The following is a 21,819-nucleotide window of genomic DNA, read 5'->3' as shown; positions in this document are numbered from 1 at the left end:
GACCTGAGCCGAAGGCAGTCGCTTAACCAACTGAGCCACCCAGGCGCCCTCCACTGTTACTTCTTGATCCTCTTGATCCTCCCAGGGATCAGAAATAAGACATTTTTAAAAAGCAGCCCCCAGCCCAGCCCCTTATACTGGCTGCAGGACGGGGGCTCCCAGGGCGCCCTCTTCTAGGACCCCCAGCGCCCCGGCCTCCCTTGGCTCTGCCCCGGCTGCCTCCCTTGGCACCCCCTTGCCAGGCCTGGCTTACCTCCAGGCTCCATGGGGACAGAGCCCCCCTCCCCAGCTGTACTCTGAGTGCCTTGGGCACTGGGTGACCTCTCCCAGAGACATCCCTCTGCCCTCAGGAAACCTTAGGAAATGTGTGGGGGCCAAGACCTCAGGACTGAAACTGTGAAGGATGGGGAGACTGTCTTCAGTATTAGCAGTCTGATGGTGGGACGGACGGCACGGTCCCCACCCCCGGCAGCGTTGGCACAGAGACCGAGGGCATCATCAGAGGGAAGCAGATCCCTGGGAGGGAGGTGTGGGTGTGCAGGCCTCCCGGAGGGGGCTGGGGGAATGACACGGACTGTTCCAGATGCCCGGGGTCAGGGCACACCTGGCGTCTAGAGGGAGTTTGCCCAATGTCACGGTTGCGGCTCATGGGGACCGTGTGCTTTCCCAGGGCCTTGGAAACCCGGAGAGCCGACTCCAGTGAACTGTGTGTCTCTTTCTTCCCAATATTTCAACAGATTTGACCTGTCTGACAAGGATTCCTTTTTCGACAGCAAAACCCGGAGCACAATAGTAAGTATCCCTCGTGGGAATCGCTGGCTCACCAGCAAGGTGGCTCCGGGGAGAAGCGGATGATAATTTCATTTCAGCAGAACTCTTCCAGGTGGAAGCCAGTTCTAATTGCCTGTGACAGTGATAATTAGAATAATAAATCAGAGAGGCTGTGGGGGCCCCAGGGGAGGCCCCCAGTCGAGGCCCCCAGTCCTCCTCCGCAGGAGGAGGAGAGTCAGGTGGAGCCGCAGGAAAGGGGCAGGGGGACTCCAGACCCCTCAGCACCTGTCCCCGGCCTCCCTGCCCTGGCCCTTAGTGGGGCTAGTGGGGCCCCGGACCCAGAGGTTTCCACGCAGGCAGGCCTGGCAGGAGTAATGGGGCGATGGAGGCAAAGCCGTGTGGGTTGGGCAGATTTCCGGGGCTGTGCCAGAGGAGCAAATGGAAGTTTGAAATCTGACCAGGCCACCCTGCCCTATTCGAGGTATGGGTTTAATGTTTATCCATCGGCCGCCAACTTGTCCACCGGCCAAGCTGGGCTGTGCACGGCTCAGGACCCAGCTTTTATCTGCACAAGAAATTAACCTCACAGCCAAGCTCCCTGCCCAGAAAGCCCAGCCTGGAGGGGAGAGGTGCAGGGCTGGGGGGTGGGGGGCAGCCACTTGACCTTGAGCCGATAACTGCCCCTCACGGCCACATCCCCAGGCTGGCAGGTGGCCAGGGGCGGGGACGGTGGTGCAGGTCGCATTGGTGAAGGGGGCTCAGGCCGCTGCTGGGAAGGCAGGTCGGGGTTCCATCTGCCCTCTGTCCCCTCCCAGCCTCATGACCTGGGGAGGCACGGAGCCTACATCAGAACGAGAGAATGGTTCTGGCTTCCAGCTCAGGGCAGCGGTGCACCTCCACCCAGGGCGGCCTGGGCACAGCGCGGTGATTTATATTACCTGTGTTACTGATTAATCTTGGCAATTAAATCTCATCATAATAAATAAGAAGGAACTCGTTTATGTGAAAACATCGGCCAGCCGGGGGGGCTCGGGCTGACGGGTATCCACGGAGGGAACACCTCCCTCAGACATCGACCACTTGGGAGAACCGTCCAGTTTCACTTTTTCTTCATTAGGAAATAGAAAATGCATGTGTGCCCCAGCCTTTCACATGATCTGGGGCTGCCAGAATGCTCCCCAGAGGCATGGGGCGGGAGCAAATTGGTGAATTCACTCTTGCTCTTGCCGGGGGGGTTGGGGGGAAGGACATAGGTGAATGGGAAGCTCTAGACCCCATCTCATTGGGAATCTGCTATAAAATAGAGTTCAGTCCATGATCCCAAGTGACAGAAAGCAGTTCTGTCCATAAGTACTAACTGAACGATCCATTTTACCTCTGGGGATTGGGGGGGCTCTCTCCCAGAGACCTCGAGGGCCGGTTTGTAAACTGGCCGATGCTCCAGAGAAACTGACAGTTCAGAAATTTGTCCTTGGGTAGTCAGGCCCCATGGTCTTGGAGACCTGACAGGATCCGGCGTTGGGGTAAGGTCATTCTAGGCAAAGGTGTGGAGGTCGACAGCCCTCCTTGCCTCCTTCGCCATGCTCCTGGCATCGGGGTCGCTCAGCGTGCAGGTGGGTAGGAGTCAGGATCAGCAGGAAGGGCCGGATGTGTTGGTCTTGGGACTCCCACCTTCAGCCTGGAGGCGCTAGGGAGCCATAGAAGGTTGCAGAGCAAGGTTTAGGATGTGGTCAGATCTGTTCGAGCAGGATGATGGCCAGCTGTGAGAGGGCAGGTGGAGGCAGATGTGGGCTTACAGGTGGTCATGAACGGGGCCGTGACCCAGCTGGATGGGAGGCGGTAGTTCCGGGAGAGTCAGCAAGGTCAGGATGGGGCCCTCAGTTAGATTCGGGGGTACCGGGGAGGGGGCCAACGGCCTGAGTGGCTCATTCGTGCAGTTATTGGTGGGAGGGAGGGAGGAGGCAATGGGCGCCTTTACGGAGGAGGACGGGGGCACTCCGGGACAAGAGCAGAGTGGGAAGGCAGAGCAGGGGGTAGCAGCTGTCCTACAGCCACTTAGATCTCGGGGACCAAGTGCTTCTAGCAGAGGGAACAGCGAGGGTGAAGGCCCTGGGCCTCGGGAGAGGGTTTGGTGAGCGGGCGGAGCAGCGAGGAGGCCGGGTTGCTGGGCCAGGGCCGGACGCAGGAGAGCAGGTGCAGGGCCGGGGGTGCCGCGGGCAGCCGGTGCGGGAGCCGAGGGCTTGGAGGGAGGATTGCCGCTCTCACTGCCACGGGTCCCGGTGGCTCTGAATCCCAACTCCCTTCCCAGCCGGAAGGGAGGGTGGCCCGTCCCACGGGGCGCGGCGGACAACTCTCAACCCCAAACAGCACGACACGGTGGGTGCCTCACAGAGCGAAGTGAGAGATCGGGGTCCTCCCGTCCCGCCGGCTCCTCCCTCGGAACGGCACAGGCTTGGCGCTGGGGACGCGCATCCGTAGAAAGACTTGCCGTCTGTCCTCAGAGGAGTGTGGGCGGCTGTCGCTGGTCGCGCTCGACCACGTCCCTTTTTGGCCATCATGTGACAGTCTCTGCATGCCCTGGCTGCCTCAAGTAACTGTCCGCCCCTCCTTCTTGTCTCCGCAACAGGTCTATGAGATCCTGAAAAGAACAACGTGTACCAAGGCCAAGTACAGCATGGGTGAGGACATTGCTGGGGCCTGAGCTCAGCGCTCCCCTCCCAGCGCTAATCTTGCCTCCCATCACCTCCGTGGGAGGCGGGCAGCCGGTTTGGGGGTTTTTAGAAGGTTTTGATTTAAGCCGGTGTAGCTGTCAGGCGGGAGAACTGTTCCAGGACCGCGGGGCCGCTCTACGGCGGTGTCAGCCTCTCCCTGCAGAGGTGGTAAATCTGGCTGCTGGAAGCTGGAGGGGTGACCAAGGCGCCGTCACCCTCTGTTGACCCTCACAGTCCAGGGGGAAGTTGTTAGGGTTCTGGCCGGGGGTGATGGGCCAAAGCAGCTCCCCGTGGCTGGGAAGCAGCTAGACATGCACCCAGCTTGGAGTGGAAGGTGCCCCACCAGGGACCCACACAGCTCCACACCGGGCCTTGCTGAAAGGCGCGTCCTCGACACACACCCCAGTTCCAGAACCTGCCACGAAACCATCCCAGCTGGGCACCCTGCGTCCCGGTTTATAGCACACACCAAGCCACTGATGCAGAATTTTCCCGACCCAAGTGTGTCGAGTCGAACCCCCACCCCCACCCCAGCATGGGTCCCCCGCCCACAGCTGCAGTCTGAGGTCACCAAAACCAAACACTTCAGAGCAAAGGAATGCCTTTTGCTAGGGTTCCTCCTTCTTACGCTTGTGCACGCCCCGCTGAGAGCTGTGCGTGCCCTCCAGGGCCACGCAAGGGGTCTGTGCATCCAGGACAGAGAATCCTTGCACACTTGGCTTCCTGCAGAGGGGAGAATGCCTGCCGGGACCAAAGCAGAGAGCAGCAGGGTAGGGGAGTGCTGGGGGCCGGGCCCAGGACGATGGGCCCTCGGGGTCAGGTGGGCTGCAGGTTCCCTGGCCAGTATGGCCGATGGCCAGTCACAGGGACTCCTTCTGGGCCTGCAATCTCTGAGCCCGTGTCCTAAGTCAGTGGGAATGGGGGGGGGGTCCTATCCAGGGGTCAAGAGGAGCCCGGGAAAACTGTCAACCATAGGCCCGGCCCACCTTAGACCGAGCGAGAGCCTCCAGAGTGGCCCAGGTCAGCAGAGGTGGGAGGAAGTGTGGCTCCTGTCCCAGCCTCAGTCTGCCTGGAGGTTCCCTGTAGGGTCCCTTCTGATGCAAACCTGCATGGTTGCACTGAAGGTTTGCAAAGAGCCCAGGGTCTGGGGGCTTCTCAGCTAGAGTTGATCCCTGCTCTGGGTCGTCCCCAGGGGTGGACATCTCTGGCGAATCTGGTGACAGAGCAGATAGATCAAGGGTCCTCGTCTGCACCCCCACTTCACCTCGGTGCCTTGCCTGAAAGCCCTACTCACCTCCAAATTCACTCATTCAACTTGCAGCCAGTATTGATGGATTCTGTCACCCTCAGAATTTATGTTCTGGGGGAGAAAATAGGTAATAATCAGAAAAGCCAGAACATCATCTTGTAGGGATTGGGAAGGCTGCCAGGAGGATTTAGGAACAATGATCGGAAAAGACCTTTCTGAGGAGGAGACATTTGAGCAGAGATCTGAAGAAAATGAGGGGTCCAGACCTGTGCAAAGGCCCTGTGGCAGCACCGTGTTGAGAGTGTTCTAGCAACAGTAAGGAGCCAGTGAACCTGAATCAGACCCACATCCACTTTCATTACAGATGAATTTTCATGCACGTGGGCTTTAGCTGGATGCTTCCACCTGTCTCTGGTTTGGATTTCTAAGCATCCCTCAGGTACCCTGGTTATTCCAGATCACTAACAGAGAAGACGATCTGTTTTTAAATGGAGCTCAGGAAGACACTTTCCCACCATTTCCCAGTGGCGTAGTAAAGGGTGGGCCGGCTAGGCCACTGAGAAACCTACAAAGCCTCTTTGGCCAGGCCGAGGGTTCTGTGACCAGCAAAGGGCTCCTGGAGACTCTGGAGCAGCACTGGCCCCCGAGGGCGTGCGCGAGATCCGGCTTCCGGGAGCCCCCATCCCCACGCGTGGCCGGCTCGGCCTTCCCTCCCCAGCACGGTCTCCTGGGGCCAGGCTCCGAAGGCACAGCTCCGGGTTCTGGGAGGTGCAGGTGACTTGCGTAGCGTGTCCAGTGCAGGGTCTGGGGCAGCTGTCAAGGCCGTGGCCACTGCCCCACCACCCCCCAGGCGTGCGGACCGCTGTGAGCCAACGCTTTCTCCCCCAAATGCAGCTTTGGTCCTTTCAGACGTTTTCATGTAACTAATAGCCCGATGTACAAACAGGGCAAGGAGAGGGAAGAAAGAAGGACTCTGCCCTTTTAAATAAAAGGCGAAAATGTAGTAAATACGGTAAGTGCCTCCGCCCCCGCCGTGGGGCCCGCAGGCCTCCCCCTCGGCTTTCCCAATCAACCTAAAATCTAATTCCAAATTGTATGTGTGTTTTCCGACACCATCAATTTTCCCACCCATATTTTTCTCATGATTCAGCTTTTCTAACCACTTGAAATCCATCTTTCTCGTCTGTAGGCTTGCCCTCAAGCAGGTGTGGGTAGTTGGTGAATTGCAGGCTCGGGGTACCTCCTTCCTCCCAGGCATAACTGTCTCTTGGGGTTTCCTCTGTGTCTTCCTAATCCTGCCGATAGAGCATGTCTTTACCGTCTCCTAGTCAAACCTGGGGAGGAAACGCCAGAAAGGTGGCCTGGCTCTGTGCGGCCAGGTGCAGCGGGCTTTGAGAAAATTCTCGGCGACAGACACGGTCCTGGGACTGCTCTTTTGGCAAAGAGAGCGGCAGGAGACATACCTGGTCCGTAATCCTCTCTCTGCCTTTATTTTTAAGGTATCACGAGCCTACTGGCCAATGGCGTTTACTCGGCCGCCTACCCCCTGCACGATGTGAGTAACCTTGACAAAGCGTTCGTGCCTGCGTCATTGGACGCCCCAAATCCCCCGGGCCACACCCCCAGGGAGCTCTCATTATCCTGCGGTCTCGGCTTCCTGCTTTGGCTCTCCTGTAAATGTCAGCTGCACACAGTCCTTCCTGGCCAGACCAGGGGGGACCAGGTCCTTACACCCAGGGCATCTTTTCTTGCAGAGCAAGCCCACCGAGGCAGGGGCTGTGGCAGGAACCCTGCCCGGGCAGGGTGTGAACCTTGCGGCCGACCAGTCCACGCAATGTCCGCCCCCCCCCCCCCCCCCCGTCCTGGGTCTCCCCGGCCGCCCCGCCCTGCCCCCACTCTGGCAGAGTGATCGGGACTCTGCGTGTATCTATTTCTGCAGAGCAAAGGGCCAGCTTCCTGAGCTGGATCTCCAAATCCCTGTGGTATCCCCCGACAAATATAGCCTGTGGCCACAGCCGCGCGTTGGCTCAGTTGAGGTGGAGAGGGATGATTCTCTTCTTGCTGTCTCTATGGAAACAGGGGTTAGGGTTCAGCGGGGCACGGGAATGCACTGTGGGGCCCGAGCAGTGTGGGAACCCCAGACCATGGGCCTCTGGAACGTTCCAAATGGGTGTTGCCCGAGGACTAGGAGCCACGGAGCAGGAGAGAAAAGAGGAGGGTGGGGCAGGGAGTCAGGGGACCCAGAGTCTAGTCCTGGCCACATTCCTCCGCGGCCCCGAGTGGAGGCAGCCCCTGTCCCCTCTGTGCCTCGCGTCCCCATCTACAAGTGGGGAATGGTTCCCAGCAGGCGTCCAGAGGGAGCAGAAGCGAGAGGGCTTCCAGTATGACCCTGGATTGGAGAAACCCAATTGCCAGAACAGCAAAGGGCCATCCATTCAGATCCCTGACTCTGACCTGCTCATTCACTGCGGGGAGCTGGTGTCCACTGACCGAGCTTTCCCACTTCTGTGTCTTTGGGAATGCTGTTCCTTCTGCCTGCATGCTCTTCCCCCATTCCCCAGGGCCACACAGAGCCCTCCTTTTCCCCCTGCACGGGTGATTTCTCCCTGCCTCCCCCCCACCAACCTCCGAGGTTCCCCGTCCCACAGAAACACCACTGTTTGGCCACCGTTCCTTGGGCATATGTCTCATGAAAGCCTTCACGCTTGGCATTTTGTAGGTGCTCCATGAATGCAGTGTTGATTTGGGGCGTGTGGAGTACGTTGCCTCGGCCAGTGACCTGCTGGGTTTTCAAGGGCAGGGCTCAGACCTCACAGGTCCCAGCCAGTGGTCCCGGCTGAAGGGGCCTTGACCACCCTCCATCACCCTCCATCAGCGGGTGCTCACCCGCCCCGCAGCCTCCAGGAGTGCAGCCCCTCAGCCCCACCAGCCGCAGTCACAAACTGCTGGGCCTTTCAGCTGGTGACCCCTGCTAGATGTCAGGGCCGCTTTGCTTCTCTGAGCCTCAGCGTTGCCGTGTGTGAAATGGGAGTGTGGGGGCTCACTGATCTCTGTGCACAGTGACCATACAACTTCCTGCCTTCCAGGGGCCCTTGGGAGTGAAAGGGAGCCCCACCTGGCAGGGCCAGATTCTGGGGCCTCCCGGCGGGTGGGACACACGTTCACCCAATTGAAACAACGCAGAGCCTCCCGCCAGCCTTCCCTGTCCCGTGACCTGCTGCTCCCTGGGGTTATCCTACCTGTGTTCGCGAGCACGGCTGGTGCTTACGTTTGGAAGCATTGCGGATTTGAGCTCCTTGCAAGGTCTATCAGGTGGTGACTGCTTTCCTTTTCTCCTGAACAGGGAGACTACGAAGGTGAAAACGTGGATTTCAATGACAGAAAAGTAAGTGGATGCAGAGCAGATGGAGGGCCGCGGGCGGGACAGGGCTACGTGGTGGCCCGTGGGGCAGCAACACTCCCGCCCCACGTCCGGGGGGACAGGGCAGAACTCCAGCCCGCTGGTGTGCACTCCTCTCTCTGCGTCTAAGAGGTGTCCGGGCGGGTTTGGGGGAACATGTGAAAGCGAGGGTGTGTTTCTCTACCTTGGCCTTCCCTGCCAGCCCCAGAGAGCCACAACCCCCTCCATACACTGGGGAGACTAGTGGACATGGTTCAACCCTGTGTTTCTCAAACTTATTTGACCTGGAGCCCTTTCTGATGGAAAGGGTATTGAGCTGGTGTTCCTGGAGTTATGCCTTTGGAGACACCGAGTGATCTGTTTGTGGTTCAGTGCTCTCCCTGATCCTATGTACCTAGGCTCCCTGCCTCCCCACCCCCACCATGGCCACTTCTCTGTCCTCCTCACTCGGGAAGGTTCTTCTCTGCCATCCTGCCGTCCTGCACACAAGCCAGTGCTTGGCTTCCAGCCTCCTCCCCGCACCCACCTTGCCCTCTCCCGCTTCCCAAACAAGTGCAGACTTCCTTCAGCTTGGGGAACAGACCTCCTGGGCCCGTGTTTGCCCCTCAAGAGCAGATCCTTCAGAGGCAGTGGGTAGAGGCGCTTCCCTAGGAACCTCACAATGGTGGCCTTGTCCCAGATCTTGGGCTGGGAACCTCTGTGAATGGAATGTTCTCCATTCCTGCCTCCCGCCGGCCCCCCATATGTGTTTTTAAACCTCTGGTACTGGATACAACTTGCCCGCCCGGGAATCCGGCTGAAGATGCTATCTGATTTAGCTCAAAAATGACATATTTGGTTATTTTTAGTGGAACATCTGGCAATCGTCTGAGACCCAGTGACTTGTAGAACCCCCCCCCACCCACCCAATTCAATCCCGCTGGAGAAGCACCGTCTCCTCCACAGGCCTGCCTGGGCCAACTCTGGCCTCGGAGTCCATCCTCCTTCATGCCTTTGTGCCCCTGTGCCAAGTGTCTGGTCCCTTCCCTCCACAGTGACCCCCTTTCAGGTCTAATTCACAGGCTACTGTGGCCTTCTTCCCACCCGCCTCCCTGTGCACCAGCCACGCTGACCACCTCACTAATCTGAGACTACTCAGCCAGTGGTCACACGCTGCCAAAACGATCTCATTCACTTACTTATTCAGGAGCTACTTACTGGGCACCAGGCCCAGCAAACATGACTCTAGGTTTGTCCAGACCCACCTGTTCCCTCTGCCTGGAATGCTGCCCACCCTCCATCCCCCCCACCCCCATTGAATTTAATGTACCAGCTGTGAGTACCAGGCCTGGCCCATGGGGGTAGTCCAAGAGCATTGGATGGATGATGGGTGGATGGATGGGGTGGATAGATGGGGAGATGGATGGGTAGTTGAATGGGTGGATGATGGGTGGGTGGGTGGGTGGATGATGGCTGGGTAGATGGGGAGATGGATGGATGGATGATGGGTGGGTGATGGGTGGGTGGGTGGGTAGATGGATGATGGCTGGATAGATGGGGAGATGAATGGATGGATGGATGATGGGTGGATGATGGGTGGCTAGATGGGGAGACGGATGGATGGGTGGATGATGGATGGATGGATGAATGACGGGTGGATAACGGGTGGGTGGGTGGATGATGACTGGATAGATGGGGAGATGGATGGATGGGTGGATGGATGATGGCTGGATAGATGGGGAGATGGATGGATGGATGGATGATGGGTGGATGATGGGTGGCTAGATGGGGAGATGGATGGATGGGTGGATGATGGATGGATGGATGAATGATGGGTGGATGACGGGTGGGTGGGTGGATGATGACTGGATAGATGGGGAGATGGATGGTTGGGTGGATGATTGATGGATGGACGATGGGTGGTTAGATGGGGAGATGGATGGGTGGATGATGGGTGGGTGGGTGGACAGATGGAAGGGAGGGAGGGAGAGAGGGAGGAATGTTACAGATGGGTGTTTGGGTTCTAATTCAGAGCCTTGGAGAACTTTTCGTTCTCCCAAGTGGCTCCATCTTAATTGATCTGGTTCTGAGTATTTTGCCTTTCCAGTGACAAAATCGGTGGCTCCCCCACTATTGGTCCCACCAGTGGCAGGGGAGCCCCCAGTGCCTGGCCCTGGATACGTCACAGGATGGAGAGGGGAGTGCAGCGAGGCCAAGGCCATTTTCCTGTGCCGAGCTGGAGGAGCACACGTAGGAATGCTTAAGCAAAGAATCAGGCCAGGGCTAAGGCTGAGCATGGTCAGAACAGTCATGGACACTCAGAGCCCTTGGGAGCGGGAGCGTTCCTTCGTCCGGGGACATGGAGCGGGGCAGCTACTCCAGATGTGGATTGAGTTGTCTCCATCCCCATGCTGGACTGAGAGCCACAGGACCCTGACCTGTCATTCCCTCTTTCCCTCCTTCCTTCCATAGTTACTTACTGGGACCCTGTTATCTGCCCTAGGCCCTGTGCGAGGTTCTGCGGATAACGTGGACCAGGCAAACCTGGCCCTCGTGGCCTCCATTCTAGGGAGAGGTGGCAAGGGGCAAGTGCCTACGCAGTAATTGAGGACAGCATCTGTGCCGTAGCAGGCCCGCCCAGCCGTGTGGGCCCAGGGGGGAGGTCTGGGCCGGAGAGACGCCGGTGGGTTGAGCCAGGCTCCCTCTGAGGTCCGGGGCCACTGTGCCCCGTTAGCCCACCCCAGGGCCTGACACCTCCCGCCCTGCTTGCAAGGCTGAGGTGCACCCTCGGAGCTCTGCCAGCCGTAACAGGGAAATCTTGACTTTGACTTCTCCACTCTGCCAGCTGCTGGGTGATTGATGTTCCCTTCTTGGCAGGAAGAACGCTCCCCCGAGGTAAAGCAGTCATGCGGAGAGCCAGGGTGTGTACCCCCAGCTGTCCCACGTACCCGTGAACGTCACGCAGGGACCAGCGTGACGAGGCCATGCCTTTGAGAAGGGCCTCTGTCCCCCAGCACAGTCTTTGACCCCCTCTTTCCCTCCCTCCTGCCTCCTTCTGCCCCCATCTCTGGTGCGCCTCCCGGCCTGCGTGTGGTCTCTATCAGCAGCTTGATTTCGTTGGAGGGGAGGAAGCTGCCCAGGTCAGTGATGGCCGCTTTGCTTTCCCAGAGGTGGTCTGTGCGCTCATCCAAGTTTGCTGTTTGCAGAGTGACACTGGGGGCTTTTCGCTGTTGTCCGCATAACCAGGCCAGCCGAGACGTGGCGAGCCTCAGTGCTGTGGCTTTTACGAGGCATAAGCCCTTGGGGATCCCCCTCTGACCCGGGAGGAAGGACAGTCTCCACCAGAATAACGGAGGCCACGGGCTCAGAGGGGAGGGTCTGCCCTGGATGCCCAGCAGGGCTCAGAGGGGAGGGGGCCCTCCCAGGACTTAGGACTCAGACTCAGTGCCCAGAATGCCTGCTGGAGGCCCAGCAGAGCCCACATTCCCGCCCAGGAGTGGTGTCTTTAACTCCCGCCTCTCTCCTCCGAGACAGAGAGGTCCCCCATGCACCCCACTTCCTCAGGAGGCCACAGAGGTCACCCACCAGCAGCCAGCCTTGCTGTTAGTCCTTCAGGACGTGGACCCTGCCAAACACATCCCGTTGTAGCACTTACAGAAAGACGTAAAGTCTTTTTAGAGATCAGAGCAGACGTGCGTGTTGACTTTTGAGGAAACACAGCACTTGTGTTCTGCGTAGTATTTCTCAGAGCTGACTCCCTGGTCTGTGGGTGCAGGACCCCTCCCAGCGAGCCTTCGTGCACACTGTTAATTTTCGGAGAATTACCTAAAGATATCTGTGTGCACATAAAGCCGTCAGCTCCGAAGTGCGGGGAGGTGGGGGCAGGTGCATCTGTCAGCATGGGCTGCCGTAGTAGAATACACCGGCCGGGGCCTAAACTGCAGGGAGCTCATGGGGCGGTCTCCCGCCTGCCTCCCTCCCCGTTCCCCGTCCGATGCCAGCAGGGGCAGGCGGCCAGGCACAGGGTCCCAGCTGTGTGACTTAGGCTTTGAGTTAAGGCTGGTGAAGCATCATTGACCCACATGGGTGGGATTTCTCTCTTAACACCACCAGTCCCAACGTGGTATCTTTCTTAGGACACTCTCTGCATGTTCGTACAAGGTTTTCGATCCATCAAGCTCATTACCATCCCTGCCCAGAGCCTGGGGGGTAATGGGGCGTGTGTAGATTTCATTTATTTCACTAAGCCGTGTTAATCAGACAGCCCATCTCAGGAGAGTTTTGAACGCCTTGCCACTGGTATTTCTCTGCTCCAGAGCGTGGTGGTCTCTGTCCTTTATAAAGAATGACACGGCGTCTGACAGGGACAGCCGAGAACCCTACGTGGAAAAGTCTCACTCACAGGGTCGGGCCATTTTAGATCAATTCCGGGTCAGATCATGAAGAGTGAGGCTTCCATAATGATTCCAGAAGCTTCTGTCCTGTCCAGCCCGTTCTTACTCCGGTGTCAGCTCAGCTCCTACCGCCGGTGGGTTCTGTGAGACCTTTACCGGAGCTGAAAGGTTCCTGTGGGTCTCCCCTGCCAGGACGGCAGCGCCGGGGCGCAGGGCCGTGTCCGCCGTGCTCACCTCTGGAAGCCCAGTGCCCAGCACGGTCACCGGCACACGGCGAATCTCAAGAACTATTTGTTGAATGAATGAATGATGTCCCTGTGAGCTGAGTACACCAGCTCTGGGAAGCGAAGCTCCGTTTCCACAAGCCCTCACCACTTGCTTTCCCCCAGCTCCTGTACCAAGAGTGGGCGAGCTACGGGGTCTTCTATAAGTACCAGCCCATCGACCTGGTCAGGTAAGAAGGGGTGGGCTTGGCTGCTCAGAGGCTACAGGGGGCGAGTCCCTGGTTGGATGGCAGTTGGTTTGGACCGCACTCAATGTGCAGCACCTGGGAACCTGTCTGAACTTGAGGAGCTTGGGAAGGGGGCCCCAGGTCCCCTGCAGGCCCATAGACTCACTGGAGAATGGGCTCTTCCCATCATGTTCACCCTCTTCTCCTGAATGCCCAGCCCCGCTCAACCGGCTGGGTGGCCGTTGCATGGCTGGGTTGAGGGGAAGGAGAAAGCTGTCCTCTCTCCCGGGGCAGGAAGGGGAGCAGATGCGTGTCCTGTGGGGAGACCTGTGGACCGGAGTCCAGCCCGTGAAAATTATTAACCCCCTCAAGGCACCAGAGATGCTGAAAGTGAAGAGGGTTGGTTCTCTTGGTGCCTCCAGGCTGGAGTTCATTCCAGCTCTTACACTGAGCGGGGACTTGGGACAGAGCAGACGACCTCCCAGGCAGCCCACCGCGACCGCCCCCCATCCCCGGGCCCGGGCCTCACAAACAGAATGGCCCACCTTCCCGGGGTGCAGAAGGGCAAGGGGCACCCCGCCCCTGACGGCCGGGTCCAGAGCCCCCACCCACTCTCAGTCCCGCTCTGGAGAAGCCGGGGCCCAGTTCGAGCTGCTCCTTGCCGGGCAGGGAGGTGCCGCACGTCCCGCACGGGTTTGCAGTGAGCATAAGCTTGTCTCTGTTTGGCTTTGCCCTGCGGTGCAGGAAGTACTTTGGGGAGAAGATTGGCCTGTACTTCGCCTGGCTGGGCGTGTACACCCAGATGCTCATCCCCGCGTCCGTGGTCGGCATCATCGTCTTCCTGTACGGATGTGCCACCGTCGATGAGAACATCCCCAGGTAGGCGGACAGCCCCTCCCTGCACACGCCCTCTGCTCGCCGGGGAGCCGCGTTCCTCCTGCGGCCGGCTGGCGGTGGCTGGTGGGTCCTTGAACCTGCAGGCCCCCCCTCCCGCCCCAAGGAGGGGGAGCACCGTCTGAGAGCGCAGACGACGGCTCTTCCAAGCACAGACGCCTGGGAGACACTCTTGTCCGGAGGATGATGTAATATAAGCATCCAGCTCCTTTTCCTTCTTTTTTTCCTTCTTGGAAGGTTTTTTGCCTTCTTTTAAATGAGTTTTCAGTCCTTCAGTGACAAGGAACATCGCTGCTTCCTAGCAAGCTCAGGAGATGAGCCAGAGGGCCCTGCCGAGGTCTTGTGCGTGGACTCCGCCCTCCGGGTCCCTTTCTCCGCGCTGGCTTCCCTGTCCCTGTGGCCCCGGGGGGCTTCGCAGTCACAGAGCTGATGCTCCTGCTGCGGTTCCCCGAGGGTTACATCAGGCATGGGGAGCTCTTGGAAGAAGGCCGGGAGCCCCGAGAAGGCCTGGCCTTGTGCTGGGGTGTGGTTCTCCCAAAATGGCAGCCAGAACATGAGTCAAGCGGTGGGAGCCCGGAGGCCGTGGTCCTCGGTGGGCACGGGAGTGTCCTGTCTCTCCCCGCTGTGTGCCAGGGCCGCGAGCCCTGAGCCAGAGGTGACCGTGTTGTGTGTTCCGGACGACAAGCCCCTGCCTCGGTCAGGGACACTGCTGCCTGGCCCGCCGGCCCTGCCTCCCACGAGCGTGCAGACTCTCGGGGAAGTCCGGGGACAGCAGTTCAGTTCTCTCTCTTACAACTCCGCCCCGTGTCTCCAAAGCAGAGCCGCGACTTGGAAAATTCATCTGTAGTCCCAGTCAGTAAAGATCAAACGAGTCCCACCCGGCCAGGAGACCGGCTCGTTACATCTCCACAGCACAGGAGGCCGTATCCGGCAAATTCCCGTGTAAATGGTGCTTTGATGCACGAGTAACACCTGAAGTATTTCCACCCACCCGGGATCGAAACGTTCAAGGAATCTGGCTACGTCCCCTCCAGGGCTGTTCTGGGCACGGACAGAGCAGAGGAAGCTTAGTCCCCTGGTTGGCTAACGCGACATGAGACCACTGTGCTTGGGTCCGACGGTGGCCGTCAGGGTAGCCCAGGTGTGACACGGATTTAGTTCCAAAGCCCCAAGGGATGTGGCGAGTGGCAGGGCCCCTGGGGGCTTCACCTCCCTTCCTCCCTCCCTCCCCCCCCCCAAGAGGCAGCGGTGCCAGGAGAGCCTCAGCCAGGAGGCTCTGCCCGGGCATGTCTGCACAACCAGGGCGCCGAGGTCCCTGGGGCCAGGCCCGCGCCACCACGTCCTGACACGTGGCCAGGGATGTGAACCGCATTCACAGCGGATTCTGGATGCCCGTCCGACCTTGGCCTCGGCCGCCGCCCGGTTGGTGCCTTGGGCGAAGAAGGAGGTGTGTGTCCCCCTTGGAGTCCGATCCGTCCAAGTCTGTAGGGAAGCCGGTGGCCCTGCCCCTCGAGGTGCCGCCTGCCACCCCCACCAGGCCCAACCCCTCCAAAGAACAGACCTTCCCTTTCCTTGTCTTTATTTTGGCTGTGGGTGATGAAGGGCGAGGCTGAGGGTTTAAAACCAGCAGAAAAATGCTTTTTATCTGGCTGGCCTTGTTTATGCTAACGGGGAGGAGGGCTGGGCGGCGGGCAGAGCTGCACAGTCTGGCCCCTGCCCCCGCAGGGCTCCGGGCCCCCAGCCTCTGGCCAGGTCACCAGGGCCCCAGGCAGCACGGAGACAGTGGGGGTCATTATCAGTGCCCCCCACACCTGCCACCACCCAGGAAGGGCCCTCAGAAGAGAGGGAGCTCGGCGAGGGGCAGGAAATAGACTGTTCACAGCAGCTGTCTGTGCTTGGTTACCCCCAGGGTAGTAACGGGGTTCACGGGCGTTCCCAAGTTTCCCCAATGTCCCGACAGCATGGGCGCTCATTCCCAGCACCTCCATTCTACAGATGGGGAAACTGAAGCCCAAAGAGTTTGAGTCACCCCCAACCCCTGGCCACACAGATTACAAATGGTAGAGCCGAGCCCTAAAGCCAGAGCTGGTGGGCTCTGGGGTCCACGCAGCCCCACCACCCGCGTGTGCCGGCCCTGCTCCCGCACACACGCACGCGCATGCACGCGCACCTGCGCTCGCTTCCCCAGGTGCTCCGAGGCAGCAGCCTCCTTGCCACAATCGTCGTTCCACCTCCGTGCCTGACACAGCGCCTGGCACGCAGTGTTTTCAGAGCGTAACTGCGAAGAGAGCGGGACGCCCACCGTGCTGACACAGGGGTCCCCGAGAGCCTTTCAGCAGATGTCCTGCTGTGGGCCGTGCATAAGTTCATGTGCATCCAGAAATAAGGAACAAAAACACCCCCCCCACACACTTCAGCCCCTGGGAATGAGCACTCCTGCCTGGGGTCTGTTTATAGCTCAGTGTCTTGTCCAAGTTAGCCGGGAGGAGAAAGTTCAGGGCAGGTAGAGCTGGAAGTGCCTTACTCTGGCCCCTCTCCTCATCTCCCAGAAGGAGAAACTGAGTCTGAGGCTGAAGGGCCTGGCCAGGGGCGCAGAGGGCAGGAATAGCCAAGGGAGGACCCAGGAGCAGTAGGTAAGAGCCTGCGGTCTCTGGGCAAGTAGGCAAGAGCCATGAAGAAGCAGGGCCCAGTCCCCACTCTGCTGTGTGACCCTCAGCAACTTACTTCCCCTCTCTGGGCTTGCTTCATCAATGAAGATGGGATTGTAATAGTCCCCAAAGCTGGTCTGGGCCAGGTGGACGCATCTGCAGGCTCCTGCTCACACAGCTGGCAGCCTTTGAATTTTGGTGTCTTCCAGAATCAGCAGGAGAGAGCCCGGGGGCCAGGGTGTTGGTGCAGGAGGGAAGGCGCTGGGCGTCGTGCACCTCCCCTCCGGTCCCTCCCCAGCAGCCGGGCTCCAGCCCCAGACTTCATGTCTGCCCAGCAGGATAAGAACCTGTGTTCTCAACGGGACCCACTGTCCCAGCCAGGCACCCCTCGGCTCCCGAGTGAGCCCTGCGCGGTCGATGTCCCCCACCCCGGGCTGCCTGTCGATGTGTTCCCTCCAGCCCGGCTACCTGTCTCCCCTTTGCGTCCAGAGCGCCCCAGGAGGCAGATGCCTGGGCAGCCCCCAAGGCCAGCTGCCCCACAGCATCCCCACCAGGACGAACGAGCCTGTATGCACCGTGCCTGGGACATGCAAGGGCGCAGGAGGGCACGGCATATTTGTGGCTTCACCTGTTCCTGGAGCTGTCTTCCGGGGCCTTTTAACGTGAGCACCCGGGCAGCTCCGGCTATTAGAACAAGCCCAGGCAGCTCCCGACAATTAGAGGAGGCTGGCTGCCAACTCCCATACAGCCTGTGGGACCTGCTGCCTAGGTACCCCCGAGAGGTGAGCACTCACGTGCCCCTCTCGGGCCACACAGCAGGTCTGGATGGGCCCACACCCAGGGTCGGCTGCGGAAATTGCAGACCTTGTGCAAAACGAAAATGCAGGAGCCCTGTCCAAAATCATGAAGAATTTTAAGGCGGTAACAAAGAGGCATGAATCAAGCCAAGGCCCTTCCTAGCACAGGTCCCCTGGGACTGCACGTACCAGCTGTGTGTGAAGCCGGCCCTGGAGAGCGTGGGGGGATGTGGGTGTTGGGTGCAGCCGGCCGGCAGGCCTTCCCAGGGTCACCTCGCTGCCCCCCGGCTTGGCACCAGCACCCTCTCCCACCCCGGCGTGGCTCCCAGCGCAGAGTCCCTACGCGTCCTGGCCCCGGGGACCTACAGGCCGCTCTCTGTCTTCCAGCATGGAGATGTGTGACCAGAGACACAACATCACCATGTGCCCGCTGTGCGACAAGACCTGCAGCTACTGGAAGATGAGCTCGGCATGCGCCACGGCCCGGGCCAGCCACCTCTTCGACAACCCAGCCACCGTCTTCTTCTCGGTCTTCATGGCCCTCTGGGGTAAGCAGAGCCTGGCCGCCCCGGGGCTGGGGGGCAGGGGCGACTTCGGCTGGGCTCCGACGTGGCCTGCCTTCCTCCGTGAGATTTCGCACGGCAGCGTTGGCCAGGAATGAGCGTGGGAGGGGGAGTCGGGGGAGGCGACAGCCCGTCGTGTCTGCAGGTGAGGACGCTCTGGGCTGCGTCCTGGATGCAGACTGGTTCTTCTGACCTCTGCCTTATGAAAGGCAGAGGAGGGTGCGTTGCTCTTAGGAGCAGGCCCTCTTTCCTGGGACCAGGATCATTGGCCCAGGAGTGCCCGGCAACACTGGGAAGGCCCTGGGGCACGTCTCTCCTTGGGTCCTCGCAGCGCCCCTGCAGATTCCACGTGCCCACTTTACGGGCGAGGACGCCAAGGCCCAGAGGCAGCTGATGTGAGTTTCCCAGGGTCACTCAACTCCTGATGGAACGTGCGCTTTCTAGAACCCTTAACTCCACTATCACCCCGAGTCCAAGGCACACGGCTCATCCTTCAGGATGCTTCCCCACTCCGGCACCTGACTCAGATGCTGGGGGCATGGGAGGTGGGTCAGTGGTGCCTGGATGCACTTTTGCAGATGTTTTTGGATTATCAAACTGGCCCGTTCCCTCCTCTGGGGCCCTGTGTTACCCCTTTGCCAGGGGAGGATTCAAGATTCGAGCCCTGGGCAGCAGCGAGCGGAGCTGTCCCGTGGGTGCCAGAGCCCCGGGCCTTGCCCCCAGGGACCCCCTTCTAGTAGGAGATGGAGCTGGACACAGAGAGGGCACAGGAGCTAAGGGTCAGGATGCCTGCGGAAGGAAATCAGGACGGACTTCCTGGAAGAGGTGTGAGCCCCTCCAGCGGAGTTCTGAAGGTGTTGAGGGCAGAGGTGCTGAGCATTTGCGGTGCAGGGACTCAGTGTAGAAACGGAGGGGCCTGGGAATAGCCCTGCTGGTGGGTCTCAGAGCCTCACGTTGCTGCTGAGGGGCCTCTGCCCGGCTCTGCACACACAGCATCGGCCCCATGCTCGATAGGCGTGCGAGGGGCAGTGGTGGGCTCAGAAGCTGCTCGTTTTGCACACGGGGACGGAGGCTGCCACCGGCCGACCAGGTGTGTGGCTCTTACCGGTCAGTGTGATCTAGATGTGTGAGGATCGGGTCAGAGATTTCGGTTCCGGCGCTCCATTGCTGAGCGGAAGCGTTGTCAGTCTCGCACCAGAACCCTCAATTCGGGAGGATGTTTCAGAACTGCAGAACCCTCGAAGTCGGGACCTGGCCTTCCCAACTCGGCAGCTGCCCCGGGGAGGCTGGAGGCTCGGGGAGGTCTGTCATCACGGGAGAAAAGGGACCACGGAGGCAGAGCCAGCTTCCGTGGCAGGACAGGGCTGATGCCGGGATCCTCACTGGGCCTGAGCCGGCCCCTGCACAGCCGGGCAGCCTCCTTCCCTGCCCGAGGCGGTCTATTCAGACCCGAGGTGGTGTTCGAGCGAACTGTCAGCGAGGAGAGGGAGCGGCAGGTGTCCCTGGGGGGCTGAGGGTGCTGCCTGGCCCGGTCTCCCTGGAGCAGGGGGCTCAGGGTGGGCTGAACCTGTGTGGTTTGGAGGCGGGGGCTGCAGAGGAGCTGAGAGGTGCCTCGGGAGACCCGGGAAGGGCGAGGAAGGCTGAGCAGCAGGGCTGGTTCCTCAGTCACATTTCCACACTTGCTGGAAACTGAGTGGGGGGCGACAGGCAGCGCCCACCAGCTCTGGGACGGGTCCTGCTGAGGCTGTGAGTCGGAGCATCTCCCCTTAGATGCTCGGAACCAGCCACCCCACCCACCCACCCTCCAATCTAGAGAGCAGCTTGGTGTTCTTGGCAGAGCCCCTGCCCATGGGTCTCCTGCCCCAGGGCCTCATGCCCTAGGCCCGGCGCTGCATCCCCCACCTCTGGCTGCTTGCTCAGGGGTTGGTTCTCCACAAGCACCCTCCAGTGGGCCCCTGGCCAGCGCTCCTGGCCCCTTCAGGGTCCCTGGGCCCATGTGGCTGCCAAGCCAGCACCCAGCAGTGGTCCGTAGGGTGACCCGTGAGCCAAGGTGACCTGGCGGTGTTGGATACCTGAGCTGCTAGACGGCGCCGTGCCCCTCTGACTGTCGGCCCGGGCTGCCCAGTGGGCGTTTATGCCCTCGGGACTCAGGCTCTGGCTCTCCCAGCTCACCCTGTCAGCCCTGGAAGTCTCAGCCTCCTGGGCTGTGAAGCAGGTGGCAAGGGTCAGGTGCTGTCTGCAGAGCCTCAGCCCGGGCTGAGCGCGGAGCTGACTCGGTAGGGCTCCTGCGCAGTCATCACACCCTGGCGGCACCGCCTACCACGTGGGGCAGCGTGAGAGGTAAAGACGTACGTGACTGTGCCTGGCCGTGGGGGGTCGGGGGTTCATCAGCCAGTTTTATGAAGCGCCCATGCTCGGGGAAGCCCGGGAGGCAAACTGATGGTTCTGCCGCCCTTGGAAGCTTACAATCCAGGATTCAGGCGGGAGCAGCATGTGCAAGGGCCCGGTGGTAGGCGTGCGGGACCTGGTGAAGGAGCCTGCTGGGGGCAGGGAGGAGGTGGGAAGGGTGCAGGGGGATCCCAGAGACCCAGCAAGGGCCCTCTGGAAAGAACTCCATGTTCTCACTGGGAGGAATCAGAAGCCAGGGCAGTCGGTCTACAGTATCAAAGGTGTTTTTGTGTCTTATCCTTGAGTCAGAGACAGCAGGTGTAAGAGGCAGCTTGGGAGGGAGTGGAGGGAGGTCTGACCCAGCTCGGATGGGGACAGTGGCCAGGGGGCTCTCGAGACCAAAGTGAGCTCCGTGGCAGGTGCTTGGGCCAATGGTGAGAAGCTGGGATATCCCAAGGGGGGCATGGGGCGGCCACGAGGTGGCCACAAGGGGAAGGGGGCCTGTGGGAAGGGCCAGAGCCACAGTCAGGAGACCTTGTCACCTCCCTCCCCAGTCCTGGGCTTCCCGATTTTGTCCCACCCATTCCCACTTGCCCCAGGGAAGCTCTAGGAGGAACCCAGCCCCAGACTCCAGGTGACTACACCTCCAAACCGAGGGCCCCCGACAGGGAAAGGACATTTTGATCATCGCAAAGGACTCGGGCGCCTGTTTCCGCTCTCGTGAGGGCCGTTCCCAGGGTGAAGACACTGGCAGGCCTGGCTGAGCGGGCTTCGTGTGAAGCCCGGGGGTACAGTTCCAGCCCCCGCCCCACTGTGAACCAGGGGTCTCGGCCTCCGGGTGGGGAGGAAGCAGGCCCCCTGCGTCGCTGGCACACACATGTCCCCTGCAGCCAGCCCCCCCCCCCCGACAGAGCGTAACTTAGAGGTGCGCGGCCTGTCTCCTTGGCCAGGCACCACTCAGGGCCGCCTTTCTCCCGCGCGGTGAGGGAAGCCAGCAGCGGCCCGAGCTCGGCGCAGAGCCGTCTGAGGCTCTAATTACCGGGCCTCCAGCTGAAAGCTGTCCGTGGCGAGTCGTGCTGCCGAGCCCTGAAATCTCCATGGGCTTCCGGCCGTTGCAAGTTTTGTCTTGAGTACTAACACCTTCGCTGTCCCCTGAAGGAACGTGCACAGGCCGTGTGGGGCGCGGCACTTCCTTCTCAGGCCGTCACCCCAGAGTGCACGCAGGTCGTGCCCAAGTCTGACAGGGGCGGGTCTGTCACCCCCCCCAGCAGTCAGGAGGAGGCGGGCCAGTCTTGTCCCTCGCTCGCTGGGCTCGGAATGGCCCTGAGTGCCTGCAGCCTGTGCACGCTCGGATAATAGAAAGTATCCGGGACTGTCCATCCACCCCGGCTCCCAGGAGCTCCTGCCCAGACCCAGCCCAGCCCAGCCCTCCCTCCCGAGTGGCCGCGGCTCTGGGCTCATCTGTCCCACTTATCGGAGCAAAGGTTCTGGGCCCTAAAAGTTTAAAACCCAACAGTCTCCCCGTGGTTCTCACACTGGGTTTCCCACCCGACAGGACGGTTACCCCAGGACGA

General features: G+C 60.4%; 1 protein-coding gene across 12 annotated transcripts in view; it reads left to right on the top strand.

The window, feature by feature from the left end:
- The window catches only part of ANO1 (anoctamin 1), a 140,609-nt gene that overhangs the window by 82,797 nt on the left and 35,993 nt on the right, over positions 1-21,819 (top strand). For 7 of the 12 annotated variants that reach the window (XM_036099574.2, XM_078057663.1, XM_078057656.1 and 4 more), the window contains 8 exons: positions 738-792; positions 3,398-3,449; positions 5,678-5,743; positions 6,231-6,286; positions 8,075-8,116; positions 12,894-12,958; positions 13,700-13,834; positions 17,682-17,842. In XM_036099574.2, coding sequence (XP_035955467.2) covers positions 738-792; positions 3,398-3,449; positions 5,678-5,743; positions 6,231-6,286; positions 8,075-8,116; positions 12,894-12,958; positions 13,700-13,834; positions 17,682-17,842 — 632 coding nt within the window. The remainder of the gene's footprint in view (positions 1-737; positions 793-3,397; positions 3,450-5,677; positions 5,744-6,230; positions 6,287-8,074; positions 8,117-12,893; positions 12,959-13,699; positions 13,835-17,681; positions 17,843-21,819) is intronic. The other 5 variants (XM_078057659.1, XM_036099576.2, XM_078057657.1 and 2 more) reach the window with 1 other exon arrangement.

Source organism: Halichoerus grypus, chromosome 11 (genome assembly GCF_964656455.1).
Source record: "Halichoerus grypus chromosome 11, mHalGry1.hap1.1, whole genome shotgun sequence".
Taxonomy (NCBI): domain Eukaryota; kingdom Metazoa; phylum Chordata; class Mammalia; order Carnivora; family Phocidae; genus Halichoerus; species Halichoerus grypus.
This window is presented reverse-complemented; position numbering and strand designations above follow the sequence as displayed.